At 41.9% G+C, this 26865-nt stretch overlaps 1 protein-coding gene across 3 annotated transcripts in view; it reads right to left on the bottom strand.

The window, feature by feature from the left end:
- The window catches only part of CHCHD3 (coiled-coil-helix-coiled-coil-helix domain containing 3), a 267194-nt gene extending 243592 nt beyond the window's left edge, over window positions 1-23602 (bottom strand). For all 3 annotated transcript variants that reach the window (XM_029923187.1, XM_029923195.1, XM_029923202.1), the window contains exons 1-2: window positions 23358-23602; window positions 12114-12201 (exon numbers count right to left, since the gene is read on the bottom strand). In XM_029923187.1, the coding sequence (XP_029779047.1) occupies window positions 12114-12201; window positions 23358-23438 (169 nt within the window). In that variant the 5' untranslated portion in view covers window positions 23439-23602. The remainder of the gene's footprint in view (window positions 1-12113; window positions 12202-23357) is intronic.
- Window positions 23603-26865: the final 3263 nt, after the last annotated feature.

Raw genomic sequence — 26865 nt, 5'->3', positions numbered from 1 at the left:
AAAAAAAATTATTTTTTAATTATACAACCCATGTTTTCTCAAAAGCTTTTTTTATTAAAAAACTAATAAAATTTGCCACAGGCCAAAGAATAATCATGAAAAGAGGATTAGAACGTCCCATATTATTGTAATAATCACTCTAAAAAGTTTCTGAGAAAGAGGAGTAAAGCAACCTTTTCAGAAAAGTTTAATAAAGATGTCACAAAGGCAGTTTATGGGCTCAATCTCATGATATCCCCAGAGAAGTCAGCACGTCAGTTTATTTTTTTTTTAATTTTTAACTGTCTTTTTTTTTTTTTTTTTTTTTTTGAGAGACAGAGAGAGAGAGAGACAGTGGGAGCCGGGGAGGGTCAGAGAGAGAAGGAGATACAGAATCTGAAGCAGGCTCCAGGATCTGAGCTAGTTGTCAGCACAGAGCCCGACATGGGGCTCAAACCCACAAACCGTGAGATCATGACCTGAGCCGAAGCCGGACACTTAACCAACTGAGCCACCCAGGCACCCCAGCACGTCACTTTAAAAAGTTGAAGAAACACGTTGTGCCCAACAGGTGTCTGGAATGTTCCCACAGAATTAAACAACAGCTGCTTAGCTAGCCTCATTCCCCCTGCCAACAGAGAACAAGAAGACAGAGATGATACGCAGTGAGTTAGAGCCATCTCTTCTTGCTTAAAGCACGAGTTTTAAGAAGGGAAATGAACAGAGAGCTGTTGGAAGTGTTTTGTTAAAAAAATTGTTTAAATAATTACAAAGACAACATTCAGAATCCATAACCTCACTGGTTGCATTAATGAAACAATAAAATGTGTTGGGGGAGTTGTCAATCTTAAATGCTGCTTTATATTTTTTATTTAAATCAAATCTATCCTCATTATGGTAATTGATTTTCTTATCATTCCTCAGGTCTATCCTCAAAAATGACATACAGTGATCAATATTTATCTTATTTTTTAAAGTAATGAGATGACCGTTACATCAATAGCAAAACTAATTACATCTGAAGAATTTAGCCTAACTACCAAACAAAATGGTAGGGCAAAGCCAATCTGATATAATTATATGAATTATCACTACTGTAGTACATGGCAACAAGGTGAAAATGGGATGCCTTGGGTAAATGCCCAAATGAGCTAAACCAAATTATTAAGTTTCTCTTTTATTTTTTTAAGTGTACTTATTTTTGAGCAAGAGAGAGACAGTGCACACAAACAAGTGAAGGAGGGGCAGAGAAGAGAGGGAGAGAGAATCCCAAGCAGGTTCCATGCTGTCAGAGCAGAGCACAATGAGGGGCCGCAACTCACAAATCACGAGATCACGACCGGACCGGAAATCAAGAGTTGGACACTTAATGGACTGGGCCACCTAGGCGTCCCAGAAGTTTTACCATTGTTAAATAATGCTTAGCTATTCATGCGTGTTCGAACACACTGGCGAGCCAGCTCCCTGGGCTCCCAGTCTTCTCCACACTGGCACGAGGACACAAGCCGTGGGTCTTCCTTCCAATCCCTGAAACCTCAATGTTCCTGAGCTTCCAGACACCAAAACCCCAGAGCTGGCCCAGGCACTGGAGGGAGTCAGTGAGGGCAGAGACCAGCCTTTCTCGAAGACGAGAGTGATAACAGTTGGGTCAGAAATGGAGATTCAGCCAGGGAACAGCTGCCCAGAAAGGAGAGATGAGAGGGGTTCTACTTTCAAGGGTTCCAGAGCTTTGACAACAGGAACACAGCAGACGGATCTCCCGGAGGAGGCTGCCAGGGTCAAGGAGCTGCTTTTCAAAGTCAGAGGCCTAATCTAACCATCCTGAAACTCCTCAAATTCCAAGGCACAAATGGTCAGATTAACTTTGACACAACAGAGAAGGAAATGAAGAGGACACCAGGAACTAAGAGTAGAGGGTCCTAGAGAGAAAACCCCAACTTGCTTCATCCCTCCCCAAAATGTGGCAAAATCTATGTACATTAGTTCTCTTGAAACTAAATTAATACCTAGGAGAGGGACACGAATCTCCATATCAGCATTTCTGAGTCAATCAGGGCCCTGCTCCCTAGCCACTAGCTCCACAAACTATGCTTTTCACAAGATAGTGTGTTCAAGAAAAGATCTCTTACAACAGGGTTTCGTGGAGTGTGCTGTGGTTAAGAACTAAAACTGGCAAAGCATTACTGGGACACCATCCTGGGCCTGGTGAAGACCCTCATAGCCATGTCCAGTGGAACAAGTTTCAGAGAAAGATCTGTCTTCCACCTTCTGTGACACAGGCACGTACACGTCAGGCTTCATGACCCAACTGGCTTTAGCTCACTCACTCCACTAACCTGTATTCGGCACCTAACATTATAACATAGTCACCATGGTTAAGGGTACACAAGAGAAATAAACAAACGTTCCCTGACCTCAGAGGGTCATAATCTAGAAAGAAAGAGAACTAAGCCAGCGGTTACAATACAATGAAGCACATCCTCTAACAAGGATCAGGACTATAGATTTAGTGATAAAAGCACAGGAGATTCTTCAAAAAAGTATCAATTTGGAAAGTCTGCACTCAGATTATGGGAAAACAGCTACTGAAGAAAGAGAAATCTCCTCAGCCCTCTGAGACTTTTTTTTTAAATGTGAGTTTGCCTAATCATCTCACCTCAACAGGTCAATGCTTACCCATTGCAAAGACAGGCCTGTAACTGCTTTTCACCTCAGCAAAGACGGGTCAGCACCACAGCAAGACGGACGCACCATAAAAGGATGTCCTGAGAGGAAGCACGAGTGAAGAACAGTCGTGGGACCCGAGAGAGGGGGCTGAGTAAATGGGCCCCTGCAGCACCATGGGCTGAGCAAGGCACACACAGGGTGCTGGGGCGGGGGGGACATGAAGGAGGGGCATCTAGCTAGCTCAGACCCAGAGTCGGGAAAATTTTCCTGGGGTACATGATCTCCAGCCATCTGAACAATCCAGAAGGGTTAGCCAGATAAAAGACAAGCAGGAGCGGAGGTGGGGGTGGGGCTGGGGAAGACAGCTGGAGGAACAGTGTTCACTCACAGTCACACACCTAAAAGGAACAAGTTCAAGGACACTCCGGAACTTGAGTATGACTAGAGTTCATCATGAGACAGGTGGGTCTGGGAGATGCGGCCAGAGATAAAGCAGCAGAGAGATTGTGCAGGAGCTGCTGGAAACATAAAAGAAATTTAGACCATCCTAAGGGGAAGAGAAGCCTCTCAGGCTTCCTTAAACAGAGGAAAGGCATGATTGGTTTTACACTGGCAGCGAGAACAGACTGGGAACGGCAAGACTGAAGGCCTGGACCCGAGCAAGAGACTGTTAGAACCCGGCAGGGGAGAGATGATGGGAGCTGCGGGGGCAATGACCCCGCGGATGGGAGAAACTGTAAAACGTGAAGCCATGAAAAGGAAAATGCGGAGCAAGGCTCTGCCGCTGCTCCTCAAATACACAGGGAGGCTTGGGCACAAGGACTCCTGCAGGACTGCTGGCACAAGGAGGGCAGACCAGCAAAATAAATTTAGAAAAGAGTAAGGGGGGGCATGAAGAGAGGAACAGAGCGGGAGCACGCGCTTATTTGCCAAAGTAAATGAGTCCTGAGAACACAGGCAATACACAGGGGCTTTCTGCGGCCTCTACCTCCCCACCGGACAATCTGCGAGGCGTCCTAACTACCTCCCGCCTTGAGGTGAAGACACGGTTATCGTTACTAGCCTGGAAGGCAATTTCGAGTTCCAGTCATTCTGTGCTGGTTATTTAAAATCCATATTCCAATTAGCCACTCAGTCAGGGGGACCAGGACCCAGAACCCTGTCTGCAGCATGCCACACCAATTCTGTGAAAAAGTTAGAAGAGCCTCACTATAATGATCCACATGGGCACCCAACGCTTTTCAAGGAACACTCAAGTCCAGCGACAGCTGTCAACAAAGTGTCAAGTAGCCCTGGGGGAAGAACAGGTTTACAAAGGGACTCAAAAGCACTGAGTGTTCCCTGGTAGCACTGATTTGGCCTAATACAGAGCACAGTACCTGTGATTCTGAATATACCAGGGAGACAGGAAAGGGGAGAGGGAAGAAATGAAATGCTGGGTCAGACTTTATTTTTTTAAATGTTTTTTACAAGGAAAAATACCATCATCGACAATAATAACCCACAATTTGGTCAACAGCCAGAAGGGTCAATGGATTGATTTTGAATACCTCAGCTTGTAGTAGAAAGATGTACCCTCAAAACTCTCTTGGGCAATTTATATTCAGAGATCTGGGGCATCCAGATGATGCCCTCAAAGTCTATCAAATTCTAAGAAAGGCAAAAATAACGTTAATCAAGTGTTTATTTTTACAAGTGGTACATTAAATTTGAATCAAAGACAGTATTTTTATGTATCGTATGCCTTACACTTTATAATCCAGGAGAGCTGCTTATATAACCATATAACCAATGTCGGATATTTTATTTTATAAATCCTGAAGCATGATTATAAAATGTCGACTTTATAGTTGTTTTTCCTATGTGGTTTATGATCCATCGTTGGCGTCGGCCGTGATTTACTTGATTGTTAATGCCCGCTAACAACACTTGTTCTATGAGAAAATACAATGCACTATCCCAAATTCACTTCAGTGTCAGAATCCACCAGAGCAAAAACTGGGGCGCTTCTCTACTACACCCCTTCTTCCCCCGTGGGCAAGGGCACTGCCGTTCCTTCCTTTCAGCTCCTGAGCACTGTGACTTTATGGTGTCACTATATTGTAACCTACGGGACGCGATGCACCTAACAAAGCAGCCTCTTCTCTTTCCAGGAACTGAGGAACGAGTAAGGAATCCGTGCCCGCCCGCCCCCCCCATGTCACACCCCTCGGAAGCGCTAACACAGCTCTGCTGCACCAACCACAGAGCAGAGGCCTCCGGAGAAGGAATGAAGAGCAGCTCAGCCAGTGGTCAATCTGCTGGCTGAGAAATCAAAGGGCAGAAGTTCTAAGTCACAGAAAATGATTGGACAGTGTGACTCACTGACATTTCAGAACCTACTAAGCATCTCTGCAATTCCTTCCCTCTACTGCTGGAGGTTTTTGTTTTCTGCCTGATTCCCCTTTCACCATCCCAAAATACCATGGAATATAAGCTAGATTGCCAATGATCTTTTTGTTCCATTTTTAGGAGGGAACCAATGCTCTCTTCTCAATTTCAAAATAAAGTGAGTTTAAATTTGTGCTGGTTTCTCAAAAATAAATAACACAAAAGAGTGACGAATCAAGAGATACAGAGGAGGGTGCCCTAGATGAGGGCTCCCTACTAGCCCTGTGGCCTCAGGCACCAAACCTCGGAGTCCTTTGCCTCTGCCTCTTCGATCTGCACGGCGGCGTAGAGAGGCCATCCCTATCTCTGATTTCTGGCGCGTCCTGTCTATTATCCTTCCAAGAACTCATTTGTATCTGAGCATTTGCCTTGCTCAGAAATCATCTGCTGTGCCCTATACTGTCTCAAGAAACTGGGGACAACTTTGTTTTTTTCTTTTTCATTTTTGCTGTAGGGCCAGTTAAGGACAAATAAAAATGCTCACAGGGCTGCTTATCTTTTCATGAAAATGAAAACAGTTTTATTTAGTACTCTCGTGGAAAACATAATTTTTACCATTTATAATTGTTAAATATAAAAATATCAATGAGAAAATCAGCACTGTACTTTTAGCCATACCTGTTATTAATATCTGAGTATATTTGAAAAGCAGCAACGAATGCAACTCTCTATACTTGCATCCTAAAATTAAATGGAAGTACTCAGTAGCCACTAGGCCCTAAAGGACAAAAGTAAATTGCTTAAAGTCCCCAACCTTCCCTCCCATGAGACCCGTAATCTAAAGTATTCACATCTGTGCACTGACCACCGAACACCTTCAACACCAAAACCTCCGCCTCCCCTGGTTACCTGCCTGCCCAAGCTCTTTACCTTCTCTGAATTCCTAAAACCCTTTCTATACCTCAAACACATTCCATCTCCCTTACATATTCACTCACCAACTCAAAAACATTAACTGAGCAGGTGAAGGGTAAGAAACTAGTATTTCCCCACTACATTATAATACTTTTTTGAAATCATTATTAACTTTGTCACTCTTGACAGACATTGGTCCACTTCCACACAAACAGTAGGGAGCATCTACTTCCACTTCATACTCTAGAGAATGACGTTGTATCACAAGTCATTAATAGTAACTTACACAGGGGGAAAAGTTACTAAAAGATTTTATGTTGAAGCCCCAAGATGTCCCCCAAATGGTGTTTTGTTTTTCCCCACACAAATCCATTTTCAATAACTTCGACTTGCTATACCAGCTTCCGGCTACAGCTTTTCCGGGGTTTATCACTGTGGGGAGCAGTAAATGCCCCAGGCGGAGCTACCCATCTAGTGATCAGATGACCCAGCCCCTGATCTCTTAGGAATCTGCATCTATTCATGGCAGCATGCTGGTGGGTCCCCGGGAACTAGCGCTCAATGCTGGAGCCGGAACTCTGGTGCCCAGGGAAGGCAAGGTTTTGGCCTTGCAGGGCTCAAACTCATAAACCGCGAGATCATGACCTGAGACCAAGTCGGAAGCTTACCTGACTGAGCCACCCAGGCGCCCCCAAAATAAATAAACTTTTTCAAAAAGTTAAATAAATAAATAAAGGCTTTAAATCAATAGTGTACAGAGTGCCTGGGTGGCTGAGTCAGTTAAGCATCTGACTTTAGCTCAGGTCATAATCTTGCGTTAGATTCTGAGTTCAAGTCCCAGGTGAACATGAGCCCCAATTCAGGTGAGCCCCATTTCTCTCTCTCTTTTTCTCTCTCTGCCCCTCATGGGATTTTCTGTCTCTCCCTCTTTGTCCCTCACTCACGTGTGCCCTCTCTCATGAATAAAAATAAATAAATAAATAAATAAATAAATAAATGGTGTATACATAACTTCCTTTTAAAACTGTCAGACAAATTATCTATTACAGCACAAAAAGTAGAGTTGAGACACTGACATCAACAAAGTGTCATGTATTAAAAGTTGGAAACCTAGATTCTGTAACTCCCTTCCATTCATGTAACTCAAGTTAAAGGAAGAAGCACAACTTGTTTACTATGAACTTTCCCTACTGTGTTATGTCTAAATAGGCCTTAAAGAGCTATTTAAGAGGGCCAGATTCTGGGAGGAAAACACATGGAACATATAGATGAATCTGTTTCCCTAAATTGGTTGTTTAGTTTGGGCTCTGCTATTTCTGGCTTAAATTGGTTTCCTGCAATTTGTTAAGGCTGCCAAATACTTAGTGATCTCAGTGATATACTCAACACAAATCGGCAAACCTTTCTTATTTTTCACAATGACAAGAAATGTACAGAGAAACTTGCCCAGTGAGGATAACAATAAAAGTGAGTTAATTTGTCTTTTTTCCCAGATTCATCATTTTCATCTGGTTGCTAGTGGCTTAGGAAACCAACAAATAGCCTCCTAATGTCATTTTCTGCCTGTTTTTTTTCCTATTGATTTGGGGACAGAGTTCCCTCAATATTAGGTAGGGTCAAACATGAGAGGTCTGACCTCACTATAAGCCACAAAAACTAAAGGACCAGGGTGGAAATGAAGAAAATCAATATCCAACAGTGGTTTTTAAAGTCAAAAAAGATGCACAGTGTTAATATCCCCTTACAACAGCCTAAAAAAGAAACAAGTGGTGTAAAAGCAAGCCAACATAGTTGGGATAACACGTAACACAGCAAAGAATTTGAGGCAGTGAGGACACAGTTAAGTTCTTTAGAGCACATTCATTTATTAAAGTGGCATTTCAATCTGCTATGTGTCACATATTATATTATTTTGCCTGAACAGCTTTACATGCAAATACTTATTGCAACGAGTCATTGATCTGGTTCAAGGCTTGGCAAAAAAAAAAAAAAAAAAAAAAAAAACAAAAAACTTTCAGTAAAGTCTTTAGAGGAATTCACTTTCTTATAGCATAAATTATATTCTCAAAACGATATAGATGACAAAACTTAGCTCCTATCTACAAAAACCCTCAGGCTCTTAGCCCACCAAATATGCTGCCTTATATTCACACGTATGAACAGCCTAGGGCTGGTATGAATGAGACTCCTATGAGAAAGAAGGCATTTTAATGAATATTAAAAACTCAACTCACATTTAATATATAACTTAGTTGACACTGAAAAATGTAGAAAGGGCTGGTGACATTTTTATCAATATGTAGACTTGAAAAATTATTTCATAACACATCTATATTATAAATCTTTAAAAACTCTATTACTGAGTATTAACTAACACCCCCAAATGAGACAGAGAGAACATAAACGTTGAGGCTTTCTACTTTTATAAACATTTCTTATTTTTAAGAAAAATAAATCTTTGTTAATTGGCACAATCATAGTCTAATTGCATTCTTAACCTAAGGGCAAAATCATTTCAAAACAGCAGCAGACCTTAGTTCTTTTCTTGGGTTGGGCTGGAACAGAGGCCTTCCACTCAGAGGGCCACATTCTGTACCACATCACAGTACCAACAGAGAAAGCAAGTTATTTACGTGGAGCATGAAGGTACAGGTGTGCCACAATTTCTCGGAGTCTACAGGATCAACACCTTCAGTATACTGTAACACACACTTCAAAAAGCTGTTCTAAAGACTGATGTGAAGATAGTAAATATTCCCAGAAGTGTCCACTTACACACAATCCTGGGGGAGCCGGGATGCGGGAAAGGCAGACAGCAAGATTCAAACACACACCACCATCAAGGACAGTAACCTCCGTCACATCATTAAAATCATCCATCCGATAAAGCTCACGGATATATTCTAGACTAGACTACGCAATAGAACTTTCTGCAATGATGGAAATGCCTTATGTCTGCACTGTCCAGTAAGATAGCCACTAGCTGCACGTGATTACTGAGCACTGCAATGTGACTAGTGCAACTGAGGAACAAATATGTCAGTTTTATTTCATTTTCATTTAAATCTTCACAGCCACGTGTGACTAGGGGCTCTCACTCAGAGTGTCGTCCTAGCCTGACCACCAAGACACAGGAGCCATTCAAAAAGTTTTCAGTGCCCCAGCTGACCATGGACCAGACTTCATCAGTCATGTCAAACCCAGAAATGGGATGCACAGCCATGGTGCATCACAATGTCAGGTCATGCTCTGCAGGTCCATGACCATGAGCATTCACAGAAGGCCTCCCTACCCACGTCCACTCTCTCAAAGTATCAGTTCAAGAAACCAACCCACGAAAATTTGAAAACACTTTCTCTCTTCCAATGCACTACTGAATGAGAACCAATGTGGGGAAAAGCTAAAAGATGCAACTTCTTCACTTACAGATAGAAGGTTCTTTCCTAACCTCAAGCAGCACATCACTAAAAGGGGGCTCTTTCCCTCCAACTAGTTTCTGTCACATCCTTTCTACAAATGAAGCCAGGTGCCATTCAAATTATAATAAAACAGGGGGGTAGTAGTATCTGCTCTGGAATCAAACACACTTGAATTCAACTGTCACCTCCATTGCTTACCAGCTTTGGGACTTTGGGCAAGAGAATTAATCATGTCAAATCTCCATTTCCTTCTATATAAAATGGGTTACAAATAATCCCTGCCTCACAAGGTTATAAGGATTAAACAAGACATAGAAAGGACTTAGCAGAGGACCAAGCAAACAAATGACATTTAAAAATCATCTATCATGATTCCATCATTAACTTCATTGTCTTCATCATAACCATTATCATCCTCTCCCCCAACACAGTAGGTAGAAAAGAAATCTACCCAGAACAAATCTTATTGTAGAACAAATTCCAATTTATAAAGTATCCACACATTGGGGCACCTGGATGGCCCAGTCAGTTAAGCATCCGGGGTTCGGCTCAGGTCATGATCCTGCAGTTTGTTAGTTCGAGCTCCACATCAGACTCTCTGCTGTCAGCTCCGAGCCTGCTTCAGAGCCTGTCCCCATCCATCTCTGCCCCTCCCCTACTGATTCTCTCTCTCTAAAAGTAAATAAACTTTTTAAAAAATCCACATATCAAAAGTTATTCTTAAGCCAAATGACCCGATAAACTTAATATCTTTCTAGATTTTAAAATCTTCCTAGGTTTCTCTTACACTATGCTGCTATCTTTCTTACAGTCTTCTTATATACTTAGTTGTTTCTGCCCAAAAACCTGAAACTTTATGAAAGGAGATGAGTTTTTTTCCTGTGTCCTCTCAAAACACCTAGCTTAATTATTTGCACAATAGTAGACATTCAATAAAATGTCATCCGAATTAAACTTCAGAATTATATTCCAAAATGATCATGAGTTTCTACCTTCTATAATAGATAATGGCATCACCCTAAGTTAATTCAACACTTAAGCACTAAGAACTATCCTAGGAGCTGGGAATTCAGCTGTGAATAGACAAGGGACCGTGTCCCAGAAGCTTACCTTCTGGTGGAGGTGGCAGTCACTGGCCACAAGTAAAAGAAGGGTGGTAGGAAATGATAAATGATGAGATGAAAAAAGGAAGTGTCCAGTCACCTCTGAGGTATGCCTCAGAGGCCAAAGAAAGCAGTTCAAACTATATTCCGTGTACCATGGAGCGCTACCCCTGGGGTGTGACCTGAACAGATGAATCTTTTCAAGATTGCTAAGGCCTCTGTGTGTGCGGCAAAGGGTAAAGGGACAAGAGAGGAAATAGGAGCCACTTAAGAGGCTCCTCAGATGGCAAAGTACTCTTACTGGTTGTCCGGTCGGTGCTACCGCAGCAGAGACAGGTGTGAAAGGGTCACATCCCCACATGTTGTGGAGATGGACGGGACAAGCGGCTAATGGCCTGATGTAAGGAGTAAGGGCAGCTTGGGGCCCAGGTTTAGGGCTTGACCACCTGTGCCATTTACTGGGAAAGATGGAGAAAAGCAAGTCTGGGGAGGATTAAAGAGGCTTGCTTTGGCTATGTTCCGTTGAAGATCTGTAAGCGGAGACTTCGAGTAGGCAGCTGTCCAGGTTTCAGGGAGAGAAGTCAGAGCTAGTGATACAATTAAGGGAATTACAGCCATCTAAATTATGATTTAAAACCCACAGAATTGGGGGAGATGACTTAGTGGAAATCAGCAAAGACAACTAGGCTGAAGAAGGTGGGAAGGAAACCAGGAGTGCGGTCCAGGAGCCAAAGAAAGGGTTTCAGGCAAGGAGGGAGTGGTCACTTTGCAATGTTAATGACCTGCAAACCCCGCTCAATGCTGCCACTAAACAGGATTATTCATTAAGAGCAAGAACTATTACTTATTCATTATCTCTTACTCGACTATTTCAGATTCATCTCTTACCCTCTGCTTTAAACATATCAGAAGCTCAATTCATGGTTACAACTAATGATTGGTAAATACACAAACTACTCAGTCCCAGGCTAACCATCTCAAGTGTTTTCTCGTTGCCATTTCCCCAATAAATGGGGCGTCCAGCCATCACACTGGGCGGCACGAGAACAGGACCACACACAGCAGGTGCTCAATAAACTACCTGTCGGATGAAGAAATGGATGGGCTAGGGGAGCACAAAAGGGAAAGAGTCTCTTATTCCACAAGATCCACAAAATGAGGCTTAATAATCACCTGCAGATTTCACTTAACATCTTATTTCCATCAATAATTAAGACTGAGAAGAAATAAACTGTTTATAAACTTAAAACACTCAGAAAATGAAAGCACTGAAGACAGTTCACAATTTGGAAAAGGTAAGTCAGTATTTTCTAAATTCAATATTTTATTAGAAATATTTACTCCTAAATCTCTAATGTTCCCATAAGGAATCCATTTATACAGATATTATGAAGTAACCTGCCAAAAAACTTCATAGAGGGTTCAGAAGCTGGCTGAGGAAAAATAAAAAATCCCGTCTGTTTGCAAGTAAATTCCTTCTTCTTTTAGTGCAAAATGTTTTAAAAGAAACCCCTGTACTAATAATTTCTAACACTCCATACAAAAAGCCAAACATCCAAATGACAACAGACACAAAGGAGTGTAGAACTTGACTCTCATGTAAACTTTTATCACTTATAATTTCTCGACTACAAATTCCACAGTTAAAATTCTGAAATACCTGAGGCACCGTGCGCACCAGAATACCGCTGAGGCTTCGAACCAGATGGGGAGGTTTCCTTCATTCGATCAATCACATTTTCTGAAAGCTGAAAAGGCAACATCAAAATAAAATCAATTGTAAAAAAAAAAAAGAAAGAAAACAGTACAATAGCATCGGAGTAATTTAGTCATCCATATCAATACGTATAACGAATGGCCTAAAGAAAGCTAACAGCTATAAAACTAAAAGCAAGGAAGAACAGTTTTAAGATCTCAAGATGCACCCTACAGCACTACTTCTTTATTTCTTCTGTGCACTGCTAATAGCTCATTATAAATAATTCCTCTCCTCATTTTATACAGTGCACTAAATTGTAATCTCTGAGAAAATGTAAGCCAAAAAAACTCCTTCGACTTTCCTCCCCTAATCCTACAAATTAATTTATGCAGGCAACAGGTCTTAGCTCCTTCCTTCCCTCCAGTCCCAAAGGAAATGGTGTGCCTTCATCTTCCTGTTCAAACTAATCACAAACAAATGCTCTTTCAACAAATTATATTATGCACCAACTCTGTGCAAGGAATCCGGCTAGACTTGGGGTATTCGATAGTCATCAGGTTGCATAAAGTGGGGTAGAGGAAGCAATCATCAGGTATTTAAATATAACAGGAAGGCCATCACCTATGTCAACTGGCCTAGAATGGAAGTAAAAAGAACACATAATGGACAGGACATCTTGTCAGGCTTTGGACATGGGGCTGGGACTGGGAAAGATAAGCAGGTGTTAGGAAGGGAAGAAGTAGGACAACAGTACTCCAAGAAGAGGGAAAGACGGAGCGGTCTAGGTGAGAAACAGGGCTTGCCACCAGCAGACATGAAGTGCAGATAACAAGTAGGCAGGTGGCAGTAAGGCAGGGGCTCTGAGGAACACTCAGGCCCGGAGGTCTGAGTGTCATCAGACCTGAATTACTACTGTACCATTCTTTTTATTTTCCTTATTGCACTTACCACTATCTGATGCATTCTTGTTTGTCTGCCTTTTACACTAGAAAGGAAGTTCCATGAAGGCTAGCATGTGGATGTCCTATTATATCCCCAGAGCCTCAATAAGCCTGGTAAACTGAATGAATGGCTAAAGAAATGATTGGAACAATACATGAATGAATGAAAAATGGCTGAAGCAGGAAGCTGGGGAGAGGGCACAGTGAGCAGTTGAAAGGGAAATAAGATTTTAAATTCTGAAGAGATCCACAAGTCAAACGGTTTGAACTTGATCCTGAGGGCAACTGGGCACAATTGCAGGATTCTAGGCAGAGTAATGACAAGTCAGACTTACATTTTAGAAAGAGCACGCTAGCCACTGTGTAGAGAACAGATTGGAGGGGGACAAGAACAGAAGCAGGAGGTCCCCTGAAAGAAGCTAAAGGACCAATTAAGAAGCTATTAAGCATATGTCTGCACAAAGATTTGCGCAGGGATGTTCACGGCAGCATCAGTCATAATACAGCAAGAGTGGAACCACGCAAATGTCCCTCTGCATGCGAACCGATAAACAAACCATGATGTATCCATACAGCGGAATGCAATTCAGCAGTAAAAAGAAGTCAAGTTCTGACACATGCTACAATATGGACAGATCTAAACAGTTAAGGAAGAAACCCAGATACAAATGGCCACATATTATATAATTTCATTTATATGAAATGCCCAGAAAAAGGCAACACTACATAGATAGAAAGTAGAGAAGGAGACGCTTGAGGAGGAGTAGAAATGGGGATTAACTGTAAATGAACATGACAGATCTTACTGGGGTGATGAAAATGTTTTAAAACTGGATTGTGCTGGAGCACCTGGGCGGCTCAGTGGATTAAGTGTCCAACTTCAACTAAGGTCATGATGTCATGGTTCGTGAGATCAAGCCCTGCATCAAGCTCTCCACTGTCAGTGCAGAGCCTACTGGGGATTCTCTCTTTCCCTCTCTCTCTACCCCTGCCCCATGCTTGCTTGCTCGCTAGCTCTCTCTAAATATATAAATAAATAAACTTCAAAAAAATTTTTAATTGTATTGTGCTGATAGTTGCACAACTTGGTAAATTTACTAGAAAGTATTGTACACAAAAAAAACAGGTGAATTTTATACTACATGAAATACACAATCAAGTTGTTTTAAAAAGCTATTATGGTCACCCAAAGGGAACACACTCAAAGATATTGAGGATTCAAAATAGCTAACATTCACAGAGTGCTTATTATGTGCCAGGCATTACACTTAAAAACGCTTTACTCATTTAATCCTCAACAATCATAAGTTATATACCTCACCAAATAGGTGAGAATCTGCAGCACACAGACTAAATAACTTGCTCTGGACTTTATATTTTATCAGTAATCAAGCCGGGATTCAAACCCAGGAAGTCGGAGTCTCAGGGTCCCACTCAGGTACCCTGCTTTACTGCCAGACCCAGTCTGACTGGCCATGCAAGTGAAGCAGAGATGGTCAACACATCCAGGTTTCTGAGTCGTGGAACTGGGTGATCCTCCTCCTCTATCCGCAAAGACCTCCTTCCAACTCCCACATCCTTGACTCACTACCCAATATAGTGGTGTTCTTATAAAAGTCACCAATGACCAAACAAATAATCTTTTATATTTATATTTATACAACTAACTTATACGGCTTCTCTTTAGCATCTAACACCTGCAGTCACTCTCCTCTTCTGGAAATGTCTCCATTGCCCTTTCTGACCTCCCCCCATCCTGACAGCGCTAGGGCTCCGGCCACATCTTACTGTTTTGCAGGCATCCCCTTCCCACCTACCCTTATGTGCCAGAGCTCCCCATGCCCTCCCTCACCTTGATCCACTTCTCTCCATGCTCTTGCTGGCAATCTCACCCACTCCCTTGACTTGTAACTGTGTTGATAAATTAATGAATTCTAAATCCTTCATGTCCCCAAAACTAGACCTATACATTCAACTACCTAATGGACACCTTCTCTTGGAAAGACCACAAGCCCCTCAAACTCAACATGTCCTAAATTGAGGACATTCATATTTGCCAAAATCTCTATCTTCTTGATTTCCTAATCTCATTAATGACACCACCCCCATCCAACTTTCCCAATCAGGACTTGCCCTGACTCTTCGTTCTCCCTCATCCTCTAAGCCATGAATTTTCAACCCCTAAATATCTAGTGAATGCAACATTTCTTCTCCCATCCCAATTCCTCTGCCCTAATTCATGGCACCATCAATAATCTTCCTAAAATGCAAATCTGATTATGGTAACTGCCTGTTTCAACTCCTTCATACCTTCTGTGGACAGAAAAGTCCAAATTCTTCAGCACAGCATCCAAGACTACCTCATCTATTGAATACTGAAAATGAACTGAGGGTTGAAGGGAAAGGGGAGGGGGGAAAAGAGGTGGTGGTGATGGAGGAGGGCACTTATGGGGAAGAGCACTGGGTGTTGTATGGAAACCAATTTGACAATAAACTATTAAATTTTTTTTAAAAATAAAAATAAATAAATATTCAATCAATGTTTGATTAAAAAAAAAAAAAAGACTACCTCATCCATTTGGTCAGGGCCTAACTCTCCAGCCTCAATTTCCACAGCCTTTCCCTTAATACTTCATACCTTGTCTCCCCCAATACTGGCTACTTATTTGATGCCATCTCTTTGCCTTTACACAAGACTCTATTGCCTTCTCCCCTGGCCCAGGGAGAGGGAATCACCTTTCAAAGTCCAGTTCAAACATCGTCTAAAGCCTTCTCTGACCAAATCAGTTCCCCACTCAATTCCAACTCTTACCCAAGGCTACCCTTATTTGCACCCTACTATACCTTGCACAAATCTCCAAGGACAAAACAAGTGTTTTTCTTTCCACAAAACTGTGTGCTCCTGTGTACTACTGAATCATTCACCAAATGTTTCCTAGACCAGCACTAATTTAAGGCCCTTGTAATACATCAGTGAACAAAACAGTTTGTACTTGAGTAGTGACTTAACATCTCAGGACCCAAGCCAGAATGCAGGAGAGACAGGTAAGGGCAAGACCACAGCTCAAAAGCTGGGGTCTTTGGAGGAAAACCCCAAGACTCTTGGAAGAGAAATCAAAGTTAGAAAGGACAATGTCAAGGGACTTTCTATTTGAAGATGTCAGGGCCACTTGCCTCTTTTCTAACAACTGACAGCCACTGACACTGCTGCTGAAACTCATCGGCAAAGCTGAGATACATCTTAGGAAAAACCCTTTAAGACTGACTGACTACAATCTCCTCAATTTACAGGTAAGGAAAAAAAAGCCCTGAGTAACATCCAGTTTCTGGTAGCACCCGAATAAGCAGTAACTCCCCAGTCTTCAGGCCAGTGCTTCCTCTATTAAACAGTACACCCCTACCATCCTATGTGGTCAAACAAACTCACTTCCTCTTAAGGAGATAAGATGAGCCTTACTAAGTTTTAGAATCTTAATACTATTTTAATTGATACATAATGTATATAAAGCTCATTAAAAATGCAATGTGATATACTACACATTGTGTATATTTATAGGCTAGTTTAATTTAGTATGCCCCAGTATACTACATATGTTACATATTACATATCATATACTATTATAAACTATTATACATCATATATGGTATATGTCCCATATTTAATAATTTGTATCGAAAGCCAATGTATCTAAGGTTAATTTGACATAAATTACATGTACATATAATTGTATACGTTAATTTATATTTCTATAGTTCTGGCCAAAGTCAAAGAACTACAGCTCCACCAGATATACATCCTATGCAATCAGAAAGTGAATGTGTTTGCTAAAAATCAAGTGTTAGCTATAAACCTTCACCTGTATTGGAGATGGGCTACGCTTTCTTCTAAATACCATTTCATCCACTTCTCATCAAAATTCATACATTACCATTACCTACTGCTACTTTCAAAATGAATACTACACAAAGTCCTTCCCAGTGACTGAAGCAACTTCAAAACTATTATCCTTTTAGGGTAAAACTAAAGGCTGACCCGAACAGAGGAAAAAGCACTGGCCCCCTCCTGGCTGTAGCATCCTGAGGAAGTCACCTCCAGGGGCCTCATCTTCCTCATCTGAAACTGAAGCACACCTGCGCCCAAGTTGTAGGGAGGACTCCCTGCACTCGTACTTGGCGAAGCTTTCCCAGCGGTGTAGCTCCAGCCACGGGGACTCAGACTGACCCTGTCGGGTGTTCGTTCACCAGCTCACCGGAGCCTGTGCTCGGCTCCTCCGCCACCCGGCGCAGGAAGACCAGGGCTACAGCTACTGCCGGTAGCAGCTGCCTAAGTCCTGGCACGATTATACCAAGTTCTCATTTATCCCTCTCTACGCATGCTCTTTGGGTAAAGTGTAGTGTCTCCTTCAGCCAAATCACTAAGTCTTTTAATTTATTTTTGTGGCTTGTCTGATGCTTCAAAACCTGCTACTTAATATCAAATTCTAGTATCATCAAAACATTTCCCACTGTTGTCTTTGTATTTGAGTAAAACTATAAGCATTTCATCCAAAGCAGCACAATTCATCTTGTGAGTTGATAAACATATTGTAAAGCCGTGTTGAGCATCAACCTTCCTCTTTGGTTCTTACAGTTGTCCTCAGTGGATCCTCAGGCCCTTCCAAAAGCACATCCCCGGCAGCCTAAGGCTGCAACTCTGCTTACTCCAAGCAGGACTCCCCTGCCGCCAGGACGTTCTCAGCTGTGCTGATACAAGGCAATCACCGTGCTGTGTTATCCTCTGTATTTCCCGTTAATACCAGCTGAGCTGACTTTCTAATTGCAGTAGTGAGTTCAGATCTGCACACTCCCCCAATCTCCTCTGTGAACTGGCGTACTCATGAAGCAACTGACAGGTCAGGGTTACACCCACAATCTGTAGCTTTAGAACAACTCTTCTTAGTGATGTGAACCAACCCAAAAAGGGATCAGAGGTAAAACATAAGCTTCTGCAAAAGCTGGATAAGCAGCCCTCTGTGAGAGAAGCAGCTTCTTCAGGAAACATCTTCCCTTAAACAAGGTACTTCTTTTAGCAAAGCTTTTGTCCTATTTATTTAAAGATCTATAGCTACTCTACCTGCTTTCTAGACCTCTCTGTATTGCCCAACGAGGCAAATACCATGTGCAATCTACAAAAAGTATTTGCAGCAAAGAATAGCAAAATCTCTCTCTCCTCTCTCTCTCACACACACACACACACACACACTGGAATCAGGAGGTCCCTGGACTCTGGGGTCTAGGGATTAATTCCTCAGCTTTATGCAGCTGTCTGCTTGTTGCACTGCTCTGGGCAGAATCTACAGCTCCCAGATTTATAATAATCTACAAACTAAAAGAACCACTGTTCTAACATGACCGATAACTAAGGGAAGAGGGCCTGCCAACATCACAAAATTCCATCCACTGACTTCAATTATCTGCCCTATTCTCTACTTGCTGCTAAAGACAAGTTTAAGTAAATGGGGCTTACCAAGTTCTGTACCACTCACCACACCAACATGTGCTCGAGAGAGAGGAGGAAAAGAGGGGTGTCATGTTCTACACTGTTCCCACCCAGATCTTCCCACCCACCTTAGCTGGTCTTATCTAACATGAGCACAGATGGGGCACCTGGGTGGCCCAGACAGTTAAGCATCCAACTTCGGCTCAGGACATGATCTCACAGTTCGTGATTTCAAGCCTCACATCAGGCTTTGTGCTGACAGCTCAGAGCCTGGGGCCTGCTTCAGATTTGGTGTCTCCCTCTCTCTCTGTGTCCCTCCCCTGCTCATGCTCTGTCTCTCTCCCTCTCAAAAATCAATAAACATTAAAAAACAATACTGATAAAATAAAATAAAATGAGCCCAAATGCACCACTCACCAATCTAGAACCCACTATTCCCAGAAACAGGAGGCTGCGTGAGATGCAGAGATAAAGTATTTCCACTTCCAGAGAACAGAGTAAAGGAGGAGGGGAACTCCTCCCAAGTTACCCTTCTCCAAGAGGTGAGGTTTGCAGCCACGTGAGACAGAAACAAATCACACCCGCGGCTCCATAACAGTTTTTCTCATCTCTTCCAGATGCACCTTATCAAACAGATTAAAGGAGTCAGACCCATTTTTCTCGCTTGGGCTTCCTTCCACGTAGGTCACTTTCTGGGAGCACTGGTTTGCTTTTTTGTTGTTGTTGTTTTTTTAACTACCATTTTAAGACACAGGCTCCCAGAACTGCCATTATTATTTGGAAGATATTACTCCTACCTACTTAAGGGCATGGCAGGGGAGGGAGAGATATACAGATATATATAGTTATATTCAGCTTATGTTTGTAATTTGCCACTAATAATTCTTTGCCTTTGTCAGTAATGGAAATGAACTTCCCCTACCTGCATAAAATCTTAGAAAGCTTTAAAAAGAAGAGTCCTAGAAAGTTTAACATGGTACTCTGCCCAAGAGAGTCACAGAGTCTAAACTGCAAAGGTACCAATCACCCACCAGTTAGCTGGGTTACCTGGACAGCCTCCCTCCACATTCCCCAGGACTGGCTGGACCCTGCTGTCTCTTTTAACATCCACTCTCCAGAATCTTCAACATCTCACATTAAATAATCTTTTCATTTAGAGGCTCCCAACTGCCAACGCATCCCCAAAGCATTAGTTGTGTTCCATGTGAGTATCCACACTACCCATGTATGGCTCCCATGAATTTCAACTTGCAACTTCAAGGCCAGATGCAGAGACTCATTTATGCCTGGAAAGCACGATAAATATTACTTTGAAAATGATACTCATTGAAGTTGACACTTGCTCTGGAAGAGTTCACTCACAGCTTTGATGTTTCAGATAAACCAGTGGAAGACTGAGTGGTAAGCATGCCTTCCAAGCAGGCACAGCGGGTGCTCGGAAAAATCCTATTAAGCACATGTAATATGAGTAATGAAAATGCTTGGTCTTTCTAGCCCTAGAAATTATTTTAGACTTGGAGAGGAAGGCAAGGCAAGAAGGTGGCCTTTCATCCAACCCTGAGTTGTTTCAGATTAGAAGCTGAAATAAGGTGTTAAAAATATGGGTGATTTTATGCAAGTGGGGGGAAAGCTATCAATTGCTAAGGATAAAAAAAAATAAATGAGACCCTATAACTACCATGAAAATAACTCGTCGTAGGTGAGTATAAACTTTAAACTTAAATTGTAAGTAGGTCCTTTAATTGCTAGCCGTTGAGGACCTCAGCAAGAAAAATCTAGACAAACATTATCAATAAACACAGCCTAGTTACCAAAAGCCTGATAGTGCTTGCTAAATGCTACTCTTCTTATATTAAGATAAACGGAGATGAAATTACTATCCTTATCAGTGGAATGCAGAATTGGTTTTCCAGCAGTGGCTGAAGCCATGAATCACTCCTACACTCTCGTTTCTTATGAGTGAGGACATAAATGTTAGACAATTGGGTAAATTTGGAATGTTTTCTTCAGCCAAGTTGAACAAACCTATCTGTAGTTCAACACTGAAGTGTGGACCTCATCGGCACCATGTTTTCATCCACTGAGCTAAAAAACAGTGACTCACTTATGATACTGAGATTGTTGCTTATCCTTCCCGATGCCTCAGAGGAAAACAAGGTGACTGTTTCGAGCGGAGAAAAACATAAAAGTCAGCTGAAAAGATAAACAAAATGCCTAAAGAAAAAAATTCACACAGGCGATCAGCTGCAGAACTCAGGACTCCTATTTCCCAGCCCACATCTTTATTTTTTTTCATCCATATCTTTAGGTATGCCGTGAAAACACAATATGCTCTGATTTTTATTTAAGTTCAATATAAGTTTACATATCCATTCCCCTGAACAACTCTAATAATAGCTACTACTCACGTAAGTACTAAACACTGTCAAAACACTAAATGCCTATATACATTACGCCAACTTTCTCACCAGTAGTGCTTGATACGTAACTAGTACAAGCAGGCTACAGTATCCAGACAGACTGACCAAGGACACACAATCAAAAGTGACTTGTCCAGGGCCAGAGTCTAGTGAGAGGCAGAGCAAGGACTAAACCAGGTCGGCCTGGTTCCAAAGCAAGTGCTCTGCCCACTACACTACCAAGCAGCTCCAAAGAATCTTCAAGTATTAGTTGTGATGGAACCTTATAAAAACGGCTGCTTTTAGATAAAAATCTACAGTGTGCCACGTATTTTAAATACCTTATCTCATCTTCTTACCAAATATAAAAAAGTGACTTGTCCAAAGCCACAGACTAATAAATGCTAATCTGAGACTCAAAACCAAGGTCTGTTTTACTCCAGCTGATGCTCTTTTGACAGTGACCTCAAAGAACTCTGAATGACACCCCTCCCCCCTACCAACAATTCAAGAGCGTGCCATTTTTAGAGGAAAATGCACTAAAGGCTGAGTATGGCTACAAGAAATTTATACTGCCTCTAGACTCACAGAATTTCAGAAGCTCAGACACCTTAGAGATGTATTCAAGCCCCATCAAACTGAAGCTCAGGACGATGCAAAATGTCCTTGAAAAAGAAGGATTTGAAGCAACTGGGAGAACACTGCAAGGGCATTCCAGGTGAAGGCTGATCCTGAAGAAAAGTAAACCATAGAGGTCAAAAGGAGCATGGTGTGTGCTTGGATTATTATAAACAAGACGTACTCTGTGAGAAAGGAAAAAAAAATACAGCTGTCAAGTTGAGAAGTCAAAAGGCACAGCTTCTTTTATTTAAAAAGTTTAGAAAGTTTCTAACCACTCTCTCCATTTTAGTCTATCATATACCCCTCATCCTACTTACTCTATTTAACCTCATATTTGATCTGAACCTCTGTGCTGTGGCCAAATCTTCTTTCAATTTTATTTGCTCTCATCACTGTGTCTGTACTAGAGCATGAGACTTATACATTCTTCGGGCCAATGTTTTGTCACCCCAAATTTATTTAGCTTTCTCTAACTTTTTTTTTCCCACCCTCTGGTATGGAACATTCAAAGCCTCAAGCAAGATTAAACAAATCTCTGCATAAAACTCAGAGTTCGTAGTACTTTTTATTTTACTCCAAAGAGTACCAACAAAACCACAACAATGCAAGGCAGCCTCAGACATTCTATTACAAAATGTGGTACCATCATTAATTAATAGGATATAAAGAAAGGGTGGTCACAGACCAAAAACTGAGTTCAACAGTCTGAGTTTCTATAAAGAAAACTTTAATAAGTTCCTCTCAAGATAACAGTCTCACAGGAAAAAGTTTGTAAACATTTTAAATGCTTAGGAAATTTTATTCCCTGTTAACAGATGATAAAAGTAATTTATACATTTCATTTACTTGTGCTGGTGGTGTAACAACAGAGGAAGAAAAATAAAATATTATAAAACGATCAGAAGTGAAATGGCTTCTGGTGTACTTTCAAAAACAAAAGAGAGTCTCCAAATTCAGGTGCAGCAGAGAGCGTGTTAAAGAAGTTAGTGCTGGGGTACCGACACCCTCGAGAAAAATCAAGTTGTCAAGTTTATGTGTCAAGCACACGCGGGAACATTAAAAACTCCTCTGCGACGTCGGGTTGAGAACTGACTGGATTACTCCCAGCGGTCTGAAAAAGTGCAAACCTGCCCCGGCCCTGTCAGGCGAGCAGACACCTGTCCCGAAGCAACTGGGTCTAGCCCAGAGCTTAGGCGGCTGGCCACAGAGGAGGGAAAGAGAGGTATCAAGTGAAAGCCTAGAAAGAAGTCACCCCAGACAGCTCTTAAGTCTACGGGGTGTGTGAACGAGCGGCGACGGGTGGTGTCAGAGGGAGAGCACCAAATGACCGAGAGCAGGTAAAGGTCTCCTCCAAGCCAATTCACCTGGAGAACGGTAACGGAGGCAGTGCAAAACGAGAGTTGGGGTCCTGAACCCAGGGATAGTAAGACAAGCCCCATTTCACAGAAGGGAAGACAGGGATTTCAAATAAAGTCCCACTACTCGTGAGCAATAGTCAAACCCAGGCAGTGAGCCTCGGAGGGTCTAATTCAACGTGGCATCCCCCTCCCCAACCCCCTCCAGCACTTAGCACACAACCAGGAAATATCTCTGAATGAATGTCCCAAGTCTTGAAACTTCAAGCTTCTTTGCAGAGAACTCGGCTTCGGGCCGGACAACACTGGGGGCCGGGACGGGGGAAACCAGGCTGAGCGAGTCCCGGGAAGGTTGGAGGTTTGGGGTCCGAGTCCGGGTGCTGGCCCTCTGCCCGCCCACTGTCACTCACCCGGATGCCCTTCACCACGGTGATGTTCTCATTCTCGTCCGCCTCGAAGGTGACCCGGCGGGTGCTGGAGGTCCCACCCATGGCTCCTGCTTCTGCCCCCACAGAGACCTAGAGCGGACGCACGAGCACTTCAGGGCCCACGCGCACAGACGCGCGTGGACACACCCGGACTCTTCCCGTGCACGGCGGGAGCAAGGCCACGACCCCAAGAAGCAAGGAGAAGGCGCCGGTCCCGAACTCCCGCCTCTTCCGGTCACGCTCCACAACAAAAAGGCCTCCGGTTGGTCGAAGATACAAACGGCCCGCCTCTACCCGGCAGAGGCTCTCGGATTGGTTGGACCAGACCCGGATGCTATGGCAACAGGTCCTGTTTGACAAGGTTTCCGGAGCCCGTAGGTGGACTGGGAATTGTAGTCTCCATCTGGCGCGATGGTTGCTGGGACATTCCCGCCTCAGACCTGAGCGCAAGGGGAGCATGGCATTCTGGGAGTTGTGGTCTTGTCTGCCCAAAAGGCTTCTAGCCTGGCAACTTTGGAGGAAGTTCATTTAACTAACAAAGCATACCTTGAAAATATTATTCTAGAAACTTAGGTAGGTGAGTTAAGAGATACGATGTCTCTCCTAAAAGAACTCACAGTTTAATTGAAGAGATGCAGTCTGCAAATGAAGCCAGTCCTTGATTCCTGACTCTAAAATCTGAGGCAAAATTTAACATTCATTTTAGTCTAAACCATAAAAAAGTAAAAATTAAAATTAAAAACTTGGCCTACAGCTTTACCTCATGAGGACTATATACTATGTACTGTTTAGTTTTGAAGTAATGTATGCACACATTTATAATTATTATTTGTGTGGCGCCTACAGGGCTCAGTCAGCTAAGCATGGGACTCTTGAATTTGGCTCAGGTCATGATCTCATGGTTCATGGGACTGAGCCTGTGATGGACTTGCACTGGACATGGAACCTGCTTATGCTTCTCCCTCCCCTTCTCTCTCTGCCCCTCTCCCCCCTAAAAATTATTATTTGCTACTCTGTGACATATAAGTTTAGTTATATGACCTTAGTCTTATGGAGGTCAATTTGGAAATAAGGTTAATAACAGTACTATCCTCAGATTTTTTCAACATTAAAAATAACCAACCACAGCACAGCATGGCATCCTCTTCTTACATAGGCATTCAAAAAACTGCAGTAACTCTTTTTAAGTTTTATTCATCTCTATGCCCATCGTGGGGTTCACACTCACAACCCCAAGATCAAGAGTTGCATGTGTCCTCTACTGAACCAGCCAGGCACCCCTTAAACTGCAATAGATTTTTGGGTTTCAGTTATGTGCTGATTTATTAAAGTAGGAATCTTTAGAGCTGAGGCTATGCCTTTTTCCTCTCTGTATTCCTGGTCAGTAGCAGAGTAGTGAATATATCCTACATCATCATTTTTAAATTTTCATTATATATGTTTCCAGATTGTATTATGCTACTTTGCAGTTTTGAAACTACATGTTACTTTGCACTTGCCCTCAAGTTGTACAAGCTTCCTTTTACAGGGAGCTAAAAATACCAGGGATTATGTCTTCCTTTCATTGTTAAGTTTTCTCTACATACGCACTCTCCTCACTTACTACCCCAATATATATACCGACTGAAGGTTCTATATAAAGCAGATGTTCAATAAACTCTTATCAAAATAAATCATTACAGAAGTTTAAGGAAAGAGTAGAGATATGGAGGAACTACTAGTTATCTTGAATCTATGTCCTCAGACTACTAAATGAGTTCTTCCAACACAGTACAGATGCAGACGCCTAAGTATGAGAGGTAATGTATCGCCGTCACATTTTATGATATAGAAACATGTAACTGATCTTATTAGTCAATCTTAAAATACTTTGGAATTCACAATCCATTCCAACCAACATTTTTTTTAAAAAACCTTGAATTGAAAAAAAGATACATCTTATTCTTGGAAAAATGCCTCCTATAACAATATTGGTCTAGCTGTAACAATTTCAAGGCCAAACCATGCCTACAGGCCCTTCTGAAGATAATTTCCTGAGATCCCCAGAACTTGTGATCTCCCTTTCTCTCTGGCCACAGCTAATTAATGATCATCTAACCCAAAGGTGCCATTTAATTGTCCAGAGACCTATGAGCTAAAACGCAAAACTTCAACCAAACAGAAGTAACAGCTAACACTTGAGCCACTCGGACTCTATAAATCTTTTTCCCATTCCTCTATCTCTCTATTGCTTTCTCAAATTTAAACTTGAAATTTCAGAGCACGCAAAAGATAGCAAAGAGAAAAGCTCTGATTCTGAGTCAGAACTATAAAGCATCACATTAAGCTAAAGATAGGGGAGCAGAAACTGTGAGCACAATAAAAGGTATCCAGGCTGGAAAAGAAGTAAAACTATCTCTATTCACAGGTGACATGATCTTATAAATATAAAACTCCCAAGAAATCCACTAAAAAAAACTATTAGAACTAATTTTAATAATTCAGCAAGGTTGCAGGATACAAGATCAACATACAAAAATCAATTTTATTTCTATACACTAGCAATTAACAAGCCAGGAATGAAATTAAGAAAACAATTTCATTTATAACAGCAGCAAAAACAATTCAAATGCCTGTGGACTGATAAATGGGTAACAAAATGTATATTCAGACAATGGAATATTATTCAGCAATAAAAAGTAATAAAGTGCTGATATATGCAAGAATATGAGTGAACATTATACCAGTGGAAAGAATCCAGACATTACTGTCCACTTCTTGTATGACTCCATTTGAATATAATGTCTGGAATAGGTAAATTCATAGGGGGAAGAAAAGTAGATTAGACTTGCCAGGGGCTAGGAGGGGATAAGATGGAGAGTGACTTCTAATTGGAACAAAGTTTCTTTGGGGGTGGAGGAAGTGATAAAAATGATCTAAAATTAGATGATGATGATGTTTGCAGAACTCTTAAATATACTTTCATGGAATTGTATACTCCCAATGGATGAAATATACAATATGTAAGCTCCATACCAATAAACAATTTATAACTATCGAATATGACAGAAACTTATCATTCACTGAAGTCTAAAATAGGCTTTTTAAAGAAAAAGGGAAGAAAATAAAAGAAACTCTGAGAAGCTTCAAGGTACTTAAAAAGAAGCCAATCAAAAGAAATACTAAATTAATTAGACCTTCCAGAATTTGCTTTCTCCTACACATAGCACGGAGGTACTGGGGCTGGAGATCCATAATTCCAGAAGCTTCCAGAGTTCCCTAGGATTCAGAAAGGCCTTTGAACTGCAGGGTCTTTTTTCTTTTACAAGGACTGGATCCTTCAAGGCTCCTAGCCTTCCTAATGCCTTGCTGTTCCATGTTTCCTAGGATCTGGGGTACATATGCCCGTACCAAAGAATCTTTGTAATCCTAGGAGGCCTACCTAAATATCCACAACAATGATAATACAACATAGTATTCTCTTCAGTCTTTGCAAGGAGACCAGCACTCT

Source organism: Suricata suricatta, chromosome 2 (genome assembly GCF_006229205.1).
Source record: "Suricata suricatta isolate VVHF042 chromosome 2, meerkat_22Aug2017_6uvM2_HiC, whole genome shotgun sequence".
Lineage (NCBI taxonomy): Eukaryota > Metazoa > Chordata > Mammalia > Carnivora > Herpestidae > Suricata > Suricata suricatta.
The sequence above is the reverse complement of the archived record's forward strand: the minus strand, read 5'-3'. Positions and strand labels throughout refer to the sequence as shown.